The sequence below is a fragment of the Orbicella faveolata genome, unplaced genomic scaffold (genome assembly GCF_042242905.1).
Source record: "Orbicella faveolata isolate gen_17 unplaced genomic scaffold, um_ofav_v1 contig_26, whole genome shotgun sequence".
NCBI lineage: Eukaryota > Metazoa > Cnidaria > Anthozoa > Scleractinia > Merulinidae > Orbicella > Orbicella faveolata.
Genome location: NW_028301554.1, coordinates 4,764,962 through 4,777,223, shown reverse-complemented (window position 1 = coordinate 4,777,223; position 12,262 = coordinate 4,764,962). Strand labels below are relative to the sequence as shown.

The 12,262-nt window shown below is 40.9% G+C and overlaps 2 protein-coding genes across 2 annotated transcripts in view; both read right to left on the bottom strand.

The window, feature by feature from the left end:
* Positions 1 to 12,262, bottom strand: part of LOC110061934 (uncharacterized) — a 154,556-nt gene that overhangs the window by 75,349 nt on the left and 66,945 nt on the right. The gene's annotated exons all lie outside the window — the stretch shown is intronic.
* LOC149107751 (uncharacterized) lies at positions 6,699 to 12,234 on the bottom strand. The gene has a single exon (XM_089295881.1). It carries the CDS (start codon positions 10,875 to 10,877, stop codon positions 10,512 to 10,514), a length of 366 nt encoding a protein of 121 aa, XP_089152007.1. The 5' UTR covers positions 10,878 to 12,234; the 3' UTR covers positions 6,699 to 10,511.

Genomic DNA, 12,262 nt, shown 5'->3' with positions numbered 1-12,262 from the left:
CAAAACAAATAAGGGCAAAGAAAGAAGAACTAATTTTTCCACCTGCCTGTTGGCAGTTGGTCCTTGAGCGTGTAATTTGCACCATTTGATTAATTGTATTCTTCCGCCCTCCCATGGTGACAGCCACCAGATCACCGAACCAAACAACTTTTCTGTCTAAAAGCAAACCATCGGGCTTGCGATTTATCATTACGTTATGATTGTCTGAATATCGTGGTCACTATAATAAAGCAAAATATTATTCTAAAGTAAGTGGTTTAAATAGTAGCCAGACACTTTAACGTTACCTAGAGCTGTACTTATATATACACGACGAAGCGTGTTAAAATCACCATGGGGGGTTCTTGACTGTTTCGAGAAACAATTATTATCGTTAAGTGTCATATTTGGAAAAATTGGGTCAGGAAGCTAAGTGGAGTGATAAATAATGAAGAACAGACAGGGCAAGAAATAATCTTCCGCCTGGTGCCGGTTACGTTGTCCTGTTAAGTCTATTTTTGCTCCGGACAAGAAACGATCTCCGCCGGCCGGACAAATATGCATTGCATCATAACTCTTAAAAAAAGTGCTTCTCCCCCTACAGCATGATGCTTAAAAATCAAGCAAGTACATTATGTGACTGTTTATTGTAGAAGTAACTCATATTCAGCGCAAAAAGTACGGAATACACAACACAGCTCAGTGCAATGTTCAGTAATAATCGATATATGCAAATGTGATTGATCATCGCAGTTGTACACACAATTTATTTAGTTGTGAATTAAAGCTGAATTAAAGTCTGAAAAATATTCAGGCCTGAATGGGATTCGAATCCATGACCTCTGCGATACCGGTGCAGTGCTTTACCAACTGAGCTATCAAGCCATCTGGGAGCTGGTCACTTTGTGAGTTCGTAATATACCCGTAGACGGTGAAGAATACAAGTGAATATTTAAAAAACCATATATTGGAACTGCGGAGAAAGATATGAAGATAGGATTGATCATCGCAGCTATACACTCAACTTAAGCAGTTGTGAAATTGAAGCTTGAAAAAAATTCAGGCCTGAACGGGATTCGAATCCATGACCCCAGCGATAACGGTACCTTCGTATCATGCTCCGCAGTTCAAATATATGAGCTTTCATGTATTTACTTAAAAATCGATATAATTGCGCTTTTGCGTCCCACTATCACTTCCTATCACTTCTACTGTCCTATTTGCATTCAAACTTAAGTGATTCACGCAAACGTATTTGTTATTTTTAATTTTGTCTTAATATAAAGGCCTTAAGTTTAAAGATACACGTTTAGATTGAATTTCTATTAGAGAGTTGCGCGGAGTTTTGTACTAGACATTTTAGGAGGCGTGTGTTTCACTTCCCACTTTAGGTTGCAACTTGAGCTAGCGACAAATTCCACGGGGACAATAGGGATTAAAGTCGAGCCTCCCCGCCCCACAAAGGCCACCTTGGGAACAGAGGAAAGTAGCCGTTGTAGAGAGGTGGCCGTTATGGGGAGGTAGGGGCATAGATACAACACCTTTTGTCGGGGTGGGGAATACACATTTTTTATCTTTAAAAATGCTTAATTTAGCATGTAAATACATAACACTATCAAAATATGTCTATAAAACAGAAACCAAACAGAAACAGAGACTAAAGACGCGCCAAAGAATACGGTTTTGTATACACCGCTCGTAAATTGTTGATTAACCGGCCGTTGACGAAAGGTTATTTTTGGCATTTGGGACACACTTTAATGGCTGTTGACACTGTGGAGAGGCGGTCGTTGTAAGTAGGGTAAATTAAGAATGAATGTATGGACTGTCCAACAAGATAAAAAAAAGTTGCAGTGGCCGTTGTAGAGAGGTAGCCGTCCGTGGAAATTCGACTGTATTAGCATACACACCGATAGACACGCTACCCTGGAAGACCCACTAATTTGCACTCATGGCCGATGGCTGACAAATCGAAAACTTGCAAATACGGGTTACGACTACAGGAAATTTTATTGTGGTCAAAGGTGGTCTGGTAGTATCTTCCGTTTGCATTCTTTTTTTTTTTCAGTTCTTTCAGAAACGCGAATATTGTACAACTTACTTTAGAACTAGCTCTGAACCAGATATTCCCTTTGAAGTGTAACGACCGGACAAAATATCCGGTCATCCAATGATTTGACCGGACAAAACTAGTTTTCGACCGGACATTGTCCGTTGACCTGCAGTTATTTCAAGTCTGATTGCAAAAGGAAATAAATATTCAATATTTAAGGTTCAAGCATCTGAAATAATGAATAGTTAGGTCCTGATAACTGAATCATGAGGAATATGATTTCATTAATCTTTTGACAGTTGTTTCTCTCTCTACGCACTCAATGGTTAACTTTGAACCTTCGGCAGCAGTGGTTTATAACTGCGTCAAACAAAGGAAATTGTAGACTTCTGACCGGCTAAACCTGGCGTTAATTTTATTGGAACAGGCCCTTTTCCAAAAGTGGGGTTTTGAAACGAGTGCCTAAAATAAATTTTACTATTATCTTAGAAGACGTCACTACTTCTTTGATTCTTTTTCTTACGATCGGGTCCCACAAAAACTGATGGCGAGCTCTAGTAACTAAGCGGGGTAAAGAAGGGCTGCTGTCAGTTGATTGTACTTCCCACCCAGTGAGTGATATCGAGTACTGGCGTTTATATAACACGTATGTAGGGTAAAACTGGGCCTGTCAAAAACAATCGTGGCAAGCTAGAGAAGAGAACACAGGCCTGGAGAGCTGCCAGTGCAAATTGAGTTCTTTCCAGAGTCCGTGAATGAGGTATTCAAAATAATTGTTGAGAGGGAATCTCACCTTTTTTTCTTAGAATAAATTCCTCGACGATTTTGTTTATGGAAAACAGCTTAGAAAAGTCGAGTATAAATCAAACGTACGTCCGGCGTTTCCTTTAGAAACGTATCTCGCCTGTTAGTCTGGACAAGGGCACCAAATCCTATCAGAAGTAAATTCTGCATAAATAACAGAAGAGTTGTCTTAGATATGTACCATTAGTATAATTTCCAGAGGTGAATATCAGAATTGGATCTTCTGATTGGTAGAAAAGCTCGGCATATGACGCTATATTCACCCCACTAGAGCTTGGTTACTAAGCTCGTAACCTTTGCCCATCTCGGCAAGGAAAAATGGCGGACAGTTTCTGAATGAAATTTTCATCTATTCGAAAGACATCACTCCAAGTCCAGGATATTTGAATGGATGGAGAATTTTCAAATTGACTGCTGTCGCCCTCGGGCCCACAATCTTTTCATTTAAGAATCGCAAACGCGGTGGTTACGTGATCGCCAGCAGGTCAGATCGATTGACCGAAATTTATTTTTCTTCAAACTAAAGCTACTCATTTTTAGACGATGATAACAACTGTGAATGAAGTGAACAACGATAAAACAAAGGAACTGGAATAATGTATTTTTCGTAGTGTTTCGCTCGTTCGTTTTAATGCCGAACTCGATGAGTAAATTGATTTACGATCGATGTACATGTAAGCTTAAATGCGGGATAAATTTGATATTTACGGTCGGGATGCGGGATGAAAAAAATAAAACCAGCAAATCATGATCAGGCCTACTAAGTGACTGAACATCTACCTTGAAAGCCCTGATGAGACACATGAGCAAGAGGTTTTAAAACGGCTTCCCAATCGCGCTCACACCTTTTGGTTTTAGTCACAACAGCATCATTAACTACAACTGGTTTTGACTTGATGATAATCTTTGTAGAAATTGTTACCTAAGAATTTCTGACTGCCGCCTGTCAAGTCACTGTCACCCTGAGTAGATATTTTCATAGATGAGACACGGAACATGAGTCTTTTAAAACGGCTTCCCAATCGCGCGCCAAGCTATTGGTTTTAGTAACACCAGCGTCATTAACTACAACTACTTTTCATTTGTTTTATAACTACATGACGTCAGAGTTAAAAGTAGTCAGTGATTACGGTTACAAATTCTCCCAGGTTCTTTCTTTGCGTTCAAAAAGTAGAGCAACTGTTATACAGTGATTTCAGTCTACTATGGGCAAGGCGATTAAAATATTGATTTACACATATACTCACTGGTTTTGGTGAGTCGACCAAAATGAAACCAAAATGAATGCGCGTCAATAACAGGACCTTTTCTTCCGAAAAGTAGAAGAGAAGCGTGAAAAGCGAAAAGCGCGAAAAGTAGATCATAAAATGGATGTCCACTATCAAAAAAAGTACACGGTAAACCAAGGCTGCATGTCTCTGTGAACCTATTATTTGGAGTATGGCCGCCATGTTGCGCGACTCCGTCGTCGCCGTCGCCGTCGCCGTCGTACGTACGCGCCCTCAAGCAATACCGCTATTTAGAGCTAAATATTATTTACTTATTACCAGTTGAAATTATGCGAGCGTCTTGATGAGGTTAACCGTTAGCCGTAGATGGAGACAAATATTTAGCCGTTAGGCGTAGAATTAGAATAAGAAAATTGTAACCGTTAGCCGCAAACAAAAATTTAGCCAGGAATGTGAAAGTCTCGAGATCTCTTGTCAAGACTTCTTTTGTGTGTCGTCTCTTGCTATATTATTATGCTATATTACTCTACAATTCTTATCAAATTATTCCAAGAATTTTGAAATAAAATGAATTGTTGATTTTTACGACCTCTAACTAGTGCAAGTGTCCAAATCACCTTTTGAAAGCTATAAGTCGACGCGAAGTTTTTTTTTTTTCGCTGAGTTGATTTGTTCCTCAATTTCCTGGAGCGAAAGCGCTAAAAAAAAATGTCTGCGATTTGCCATATCCAATTTTAGTGAAAAGTTACAGAACATTTTCGAAATAGGAGTAAAAAAAATTGTGGAGTGTCCGTAAAAAAATCGCTCTCGGAGAAAAAAAATATTGGAAAATAAAAAAATCACAAACACGTTTTTGTTGTTTATGTGTCAAACTAGACACTGTCCAAATTCGAAGGCAAACGAACAAATTCCCTTTGACTTGTAGTTTTCATAAGGGACCCATATGGTGATTCGGATGCTCACATATAAAGGTCGTGAAATATTCGACAACTCATTTTATTTTAAAATTCTTGGTATACTGTGATAACCAGATCTTTAAGCTTTAATTTAACTTGTATTACATTAAGGTTTGCCCTTAAAGAATTATAACGAAATAACAGTAAAAGATGTGTAAGCACTTCGTTGGAAAAGTAAAAAGCAATCAATCTGGCATTTTAAGTATAAATCAGTGTTAATTTCCTACTCAAGTAAGTTTAATTTCTTAACTGTAGTGTGATTGGAATGTAACTTAATCCCGGAAAATATCCTGAATATGGTAGTTGAACATTTTCCTTTTTCATCATTCGAAACTTTCATACCGCGAAATCCGTTAGGCCTGCCCTTTATAACCATAGGTTCAATTTTCAAATAAGGTGTGACTGACTTTTCCTTGCTACGATGGCCGGTAACCTTGGACAATTGCTGGAAAGGAAAACTGAAAAGGCTTAAAATGAACCAAGAAGAGGCTGAAATGTTTTGTCTGCCTCATTTATCTTCTTGTTACTTTCTTGTAGAGAGGTGTTTGTAATCATTTGATTAACATTTAACTTCATGAACGTTAAATGTAAATTAATTAAGAATTGAAAGAAGCATCTCCTCTTTATTAAGCCCTTTTTCAGTAGTAATGGATGTAGAGATGCTACCCAAAAGGACTTGAAAAGAACAGGGCATTCCCCTTCCTTCCCCTTACTAATTTGAAGGGGTGGGGGGAGAGGGGGCGGGGCTAAGAGAGCGTTTAGGGTATTTATTTCTTTTGAACACTTTTTACACATATTTTAGTACATACGGTGTTTTTTTTGTTTGTTTGTTTTTTTTTTTTTCACCATTGTTTAAGCAGCGTGGAAAACCCTTTCTCCTTGTGTTTAAATCATTGCTCCTGGAAGAAGTGACATCAGTTTTTGCCACATTTGCAAGCCATGGCAAGTGTCAGCTGGAAATTAAAGACTTGAACCATTTCTCTTTGCAGGGAAAAGTATTAAGATTAAGCAATCCAAGTTTTATCCCTCGGACTTAAATGCGTAAATTCTTCTACATGACATCGCTTTACGTGTTACGTGCTGTATTTAGTACGTTTACGAGCGATTGTTACGAAGGCTGCCTCTGTTTTTGGCTAGAAAACCTGACACATTAAAGCAGCTAATAATTAATAGTTAATTTAGGGAAATGGCTAGGAAAATTGCTAATGTTCTTTGTTGTATGTTTTTGTTTGCTATTTTGGGGGTTGACCCTGCACAAAACCTGGCAAAATACAAAAGGTGGCCGGTTACGTGTGCTCATACTACTAACCAATGGAAGTATTGCGATCATGTAATTCATGCACAGTCAGTGAGCATAAAACAAAAAATGTGCAAGGTGAAGGTCCTTCTAACATAAATCTTAGTCTGATTATTTGCTTCTTTGATGTTTACCGGCCCTCTTAACCATTTCCCTCTGTTAACTATGTATATATTGAAGTATTCCTTTAAACTAAGGAGTGGTTCTTATGTTACTTAACGCAAACTGAACTACAACACAAGCCAATAATGATTGTGTTCGTGTAAGGAATGAACCATCATATTTTTGAGGCAGGGGTTAAGGTGGACAATTTTTCCGAGCAACAATTTTCTTCTTACTTAAGTTCGTACAAGATTTTTTGCAATATTTTTTTCCACAAATTTCTTTTATGCCGATACATTGTACGGAAATAAGTTCGGAAGCTCTCCGTGGTGTCGCGCTAGTTTGCTGAGGATGATATGGTGTACAACAAATAATCAACTCGTGAATTGACATTTCTTGGCCACTTATACTGTGGCGGTTTTAATAGAAACTCAAATAAAAGTTAATTGTTAACAATGTCCATGGTAATTAAATTATCATTTTCAGCAAAGGTGGGGCGAAAAAGGCGCCCCACGGCTGGTAGGCGAAAATACACAGCATAAATGTCGATCCGAAAGATAGCGATAAGGGAGCGGTGGGAGGGAAAAATGTTATCGTCAAGAGATATACTCGCTGTGATGGTGAAAGCAAGAGGGAATGGTTGAGAATGCGACCAGACTTTTATACTGGCGGATAGGTAACACTCTTTAACATGATTGGCTGTTATGTCACATGACAGACCACCATCGGATCGACAAATATGTGCCTTGAATACAATAGGTCAATTTATCGACATAAATAACATCATGCCTTGGCTTGATGTTTGTTTTTATGCCGATACATTGTACGGAAATGAGTTCGGGAGCTCTCCGTGGTGTCGCACTAGTTTGCTGAGGATGATATGGTGTACAACAAATAATCAACTCGTCAATTGGCATTTCTCGGCCACTTATACTGTGGCGGTTTTAAAAGAAACTCAAATAAAAGTTAATTGTTAACAATGTCCATGGTAATTAAATTATCATTTTCAGCAAAGGTGGGACGAAAAAGGCGCCAAAGGCCACAACAATGTGGCAGCCCCACCAAGACACCACTGCAGAACTCGCGAACTGAAAAACCGAGTTAGAGTAGAGAAAGTAGAATAATATGGACGGATCAGTAACAGCCCGTGCCTGACTTACGTCACCGTCGAGTTTTGACAATACCGTAAAATGACAGAACATATGGCAGCCCATGTCTGACCCACGTTGCTGTCACGCAATGACGCACAACAGAAAAAGTATGTAATGTGACGACGGAAACCGCAGCAGCCCATGTCTGACCTCAGTTTCCGACATCGCGTATAAACAAAAAACGCAACTAAAATAATTGACGACAGAAAAATGTAGCAGCCCTTGTCTGACCTACGAGGTCGTCAACAATAACTACAGTCTTGATCATAGCACTAAATAATGCGTCAGAAATAGTAGCAGCCCATGTCTGACCTACATTTCTGAGACTGAAGAAAAATAGAAAACCGTATAAAAGTGTTTAATTAATTAGCTTGGAGGCGTTCAGAGCGGATATATATTTTGAAAGCATCAGATTTCCAGCGGCCAAGAGTGCGGATTTGTGCATCTGAGAAACCCTTATCAGCTGCGAGCGAAGCAGCGCCAATTCGAAAGCTGTGGCCTTTGTATCGACTAGTATCAAGGCTACAAAATTGTAAACACCGGGAAAGTTCGGTGTTAAATTGATAGACCGTAATCGGTGTAAGGTTTTGTTGGCAAAATAACGGTCCAGGAGGGCCCCTCGTGATTTGCAGTATTCTATCAGAGATTTGACGGGGCAAAATGGCAGTGTCGTCGCGGTCAATTAAGATTTCAAAGGGTTTCCTGTCAGTATTGTGCTTAAATGCGGTAATGATGATCTTAATCATTTGTGGTTGGCCATTGTTTACCAAAAATTAGAAATTATTAAATTGTAATACGGAATCGGCACGATCCCCACTCTTAGCCGCCAGTTCGCCAACACGAAAGAAGCCGTAAAAAGCTAACAGGAACATGGCTGAGTAGAGACAACGTTGAAAAGCCGAAGGAGTGGTGTGTTGGAGAGATTTAATGAGCTCGTGCAACACCGGTCGAGTAATAGGGAAAAAATGGGAAAAAGCCCGAGGAAAGTAATGTTGAAAATGTGCCATGCACCAGGAAAGACGCCGCCAAACCAATGCTTACCAAATATCGCACCATAACCTTTAGATGCCGCGGCATCTGTATATAATTCAAGTGTAGAGGAAGTTTCCCAGCGGTCCGACAGAAAAAATACCCTTCCATTACAATTATCTAGAAATGTTAACCACATACGGATATCATGTTTAGATTCTCTGTTTAAACGGATGTGGTGATAAGGGCTTGTTAGACCACTGGTAAGGTCAATTAAGCGACGTAAAAAAGCGCGGCCTGGGATCACAACAGAACAGCAGAAATTTAACAGGCCAATTAAAGACTGCAGTTCGCGCACAGTGACGGGGCGTTTCTTGTGAAAGTAATGTAGCAAGGTACGACATCTGGTAAGCTTGTCTAACCGCATCCTGGCCTCCTGCCGCACAGAATCGAGCTCTATACCAGCAAACTGTAAAGTGGTATTCGGTCCCACTGTTTTGTCCTGGGCAATTGGGACTCCAAAAAAGTTGCACATATCGAGAAACTTATGAAGGTCTTCCCCGCATTTAACTCTACTTGGCGCAATAAACAAAAAGTCGTCTAAAATATGCAAAACGGCAGAGACATGTAAGTGTTGCATGGCGAGCCACTCTAAAGAAGAGCTAAACTTTTCGAAAATCGCGCAGCTAGACCTTAGTCCCATAGCGAGACAACGATCAAAATAGTATTCATTTGCCCATTTGATACCGAGTAACGGGTACTCCAACGGGTGAACAGGAATTATACAAAATGCGGACTTAATATCCGTTTTAGCCAAAAAGCAACCCGCACGTAATTTCTTTAAAATATGAATGGCATCACTAATAGTAGAATAATGGACTGATCAACATTCGTCAGGAATGGAATCATTTACAGATGAGCCTTTTGGGTATGATAAATGGTGAATTAATCTTAATTCATTAGGAGCCTTCTTGGGAACTATGCCAATGGGCGAAGTACGAAAAAAGGGGAATGGTGGAGCCTTGAAAGGTCCCACAATCCCACCAGCTTCGATTTCCTTCATGAATTTAGCGGAAACAATTTCCGGATTCTGCAGGGCACTTTGCAAATTAGGAGATTCAAAAGAAGATAATTCGCCGATGTAAGAAATTCGAAAACCGTTCCGAAAACCATCAACTAATAGGGTTTATAGGGCTGGACTATAACCGGCCAATAAATTCTCAAACCGGTCCGCTTTTACGGGCGTGACTGGCTGGCTGTCCAACACTTGGATTAGTAAGTTGTGATCCGGATTTTCCGACATTGGGGCGCTGGAGGGTTGAGGAGACCTGACATTGACTTGCCGGATGTTTTGCATTGCATTTAAAGCAGACATGCTCATATCGGCATCCCCTGCACTGCTTACCGGCGTGAAATGTCCAGCATGTCCCTTTGGGAAATTTGCTGGTAGAAGGACGAAAACGGACCCGTACGTGGGCCTTATCCGCACCTGCGGATGATGGAGTTTTGCCGCAAAAATTGGACATCGCCCTAAGCCATAATTCCCAGTGAATTTGATCCCAAGGGTAACGGTGAGGTGCAGATTGCCTTAAGTAGCGGAACTGCTCGTCATAAAAAAGCCAGTCGGCCGATTTATGAGAAAGGTCACGCACCACTTCACAATATTTCATCAACTTCGGGGCGTCACCAGCAGCTTTCTCCGAATAAATCGTGACGAAAATATTAAAGGCAGTTATCCACTGCTGAATAGTTGTCACCTTCTTTGGCGTGTGATAAGGCTCAAGAGTTAGATGGGGTTAACCCGAGACACCACCAGGGGAGGTCATAGATAAGGCATACCGCTCACAGGGGGGAGCTACTGACAACAACACACCAAAATCTATGTATTCGTGAGCCCAAATTTTTGCTTTCGTTTTTGAGCTAGCTCTAGCACCTAAATCTACGTCAATGCTGGTAAAAAGCTGGCGGGGTTCATCCCCAACACTCAAGGGAGAAAATGGTGGATCCGCGCCTTGCGTACCTTGCTGTGGGTTGAGTGAGGTTTGAAATCTCCTCGTTCACCAGATGTTCAACCTGACCAAGTGTTGTGGTAGTGCTGGCGGGGACACTCGCTTGATGCTGCGTGGCCATGGCGTCCTTCACGGCCGCGGAGACAGCAGCGGCAATTGTGCTGGTGAGCGCCTGGAGATTTAACTGGACCATCCCCGGGACTGCAGTAGACTGGGTATCTTGTGCTATTGCAGCTGGCTCGGCCTCTTGCAGATCAGAGGCAGGTGGCAACGAGCGAAGATGCTTAGAACGGCTTCCAGGGCCAGCGGTACGCTTCTTAGGCGGCATGATTAAGCGAGAAGAAATGGACTATATAACAACGGATGTTAGGTGACAGCGTTAACCGCATTCAAGGTAAAATGAGCTTAAGAAAATTACATGGACGGGAAGAAATATAGATAGACAACCTCAGAGGTGCTGGATTAAAGTGACGGCTAAATAGTTGCGGTATGTGAAAAAGGATTGAAAAAGACTGTTATCAGACCGAGACAACGCCTTTGCTGTAAATTGCGACAAGTGAGATAAATAACAGTCATAAAAGCCCATTTCCATGAATAAATAGATATGCACTGACAGTAATACCGAGTGCATTGGACACACCTATGGAAATAGGCGATCAAAATGGATTGTACACTCATGCAGTAAACTGCAAGCAAAAAACAATAACCAAAGCCGGTATAGAACAAATACACACCTATGTACTGTGTTTACCATATAAAAAGAATGCACACTTATGTACTCAGCACAACGTATAAAACAAAGGCATACTAATGTACTGTGCATACCGTATAACACGGGCACAAATGTACTGTGTACACAGGTGGCCAAATGATAAGCCAACGGAAACAGCAATGAAAAGGTATGCGGCAAATGAAAACCGCAAAAATAGCTGAATCACGAGGCAACAAGACAGGGCTTGGTGTAAAATGTACACTGTACATGTATCAAAAGGAAATGGCTTGAATTAGCGTCAAACAGCATAGTTCGGCCTAATGGTCGACAATTGAACAAATGCGTAAAGACTTTAAAACGGCCCCTCTGAGGCTCCGAAAAAACTTATATTGCCCCTGCCTATTGAGGTGGACGCCATCACGCGCGAGAAATCTCTGGGATGCATTCCAAAAGCCTCTATGTCCCCAGGAAAAGACATAAGGGAGGGCTTCGAAGAACGTTTTAACGTATTTGTTAAACGCGCGGACACGCGCGTTGAATACAGGATCGGACCCCAGAAGGGTTTGGCAGACACAAATAAGCTTAACGTTGTACGTGTCTTGCAGAACGGTAACAAGCTCCTCGATAGAAGAGCCCACAACTAAAGGATCAAGAAGAGAAAGATCATTGGTTCCCAGCTGTAAAATAAGTATGTCTGGAGCGAATAAAGCGACCACGGGGAGGTCGTATTGCAACGTCTTAGCCACAGTTCTCCCCCCAACACCACGCCATTTAAATGTGGCAACATTATTTAACAAGAATCGGTGGTTAAGGTTAGGGTTTGCGGCAACGAAGTTGTCTAAGCGTCTAATGAATGAATGCCCCAGAATAAAAATTAGAGGGAGACCCATTCTAATGTAATTCAAAATATCTCTTCAACTTGCCTGAAAAAATGTTATCGCCAAGAGATATACTCGCTGTGATGGTGAAAGCAAGAGGGGATGATTGATAATGCAACCAGT

Bases quoted from the DNA above. Each gene is read 5' to 3' on its own strand.
- LOC149107751 (XM_089295881.1), bottom strand. From the start codon at position 10,877: ATGCCGCCTAAGAAGCGTACCGCTGGCCCTGGAAGCCGTTCTAAGCAT.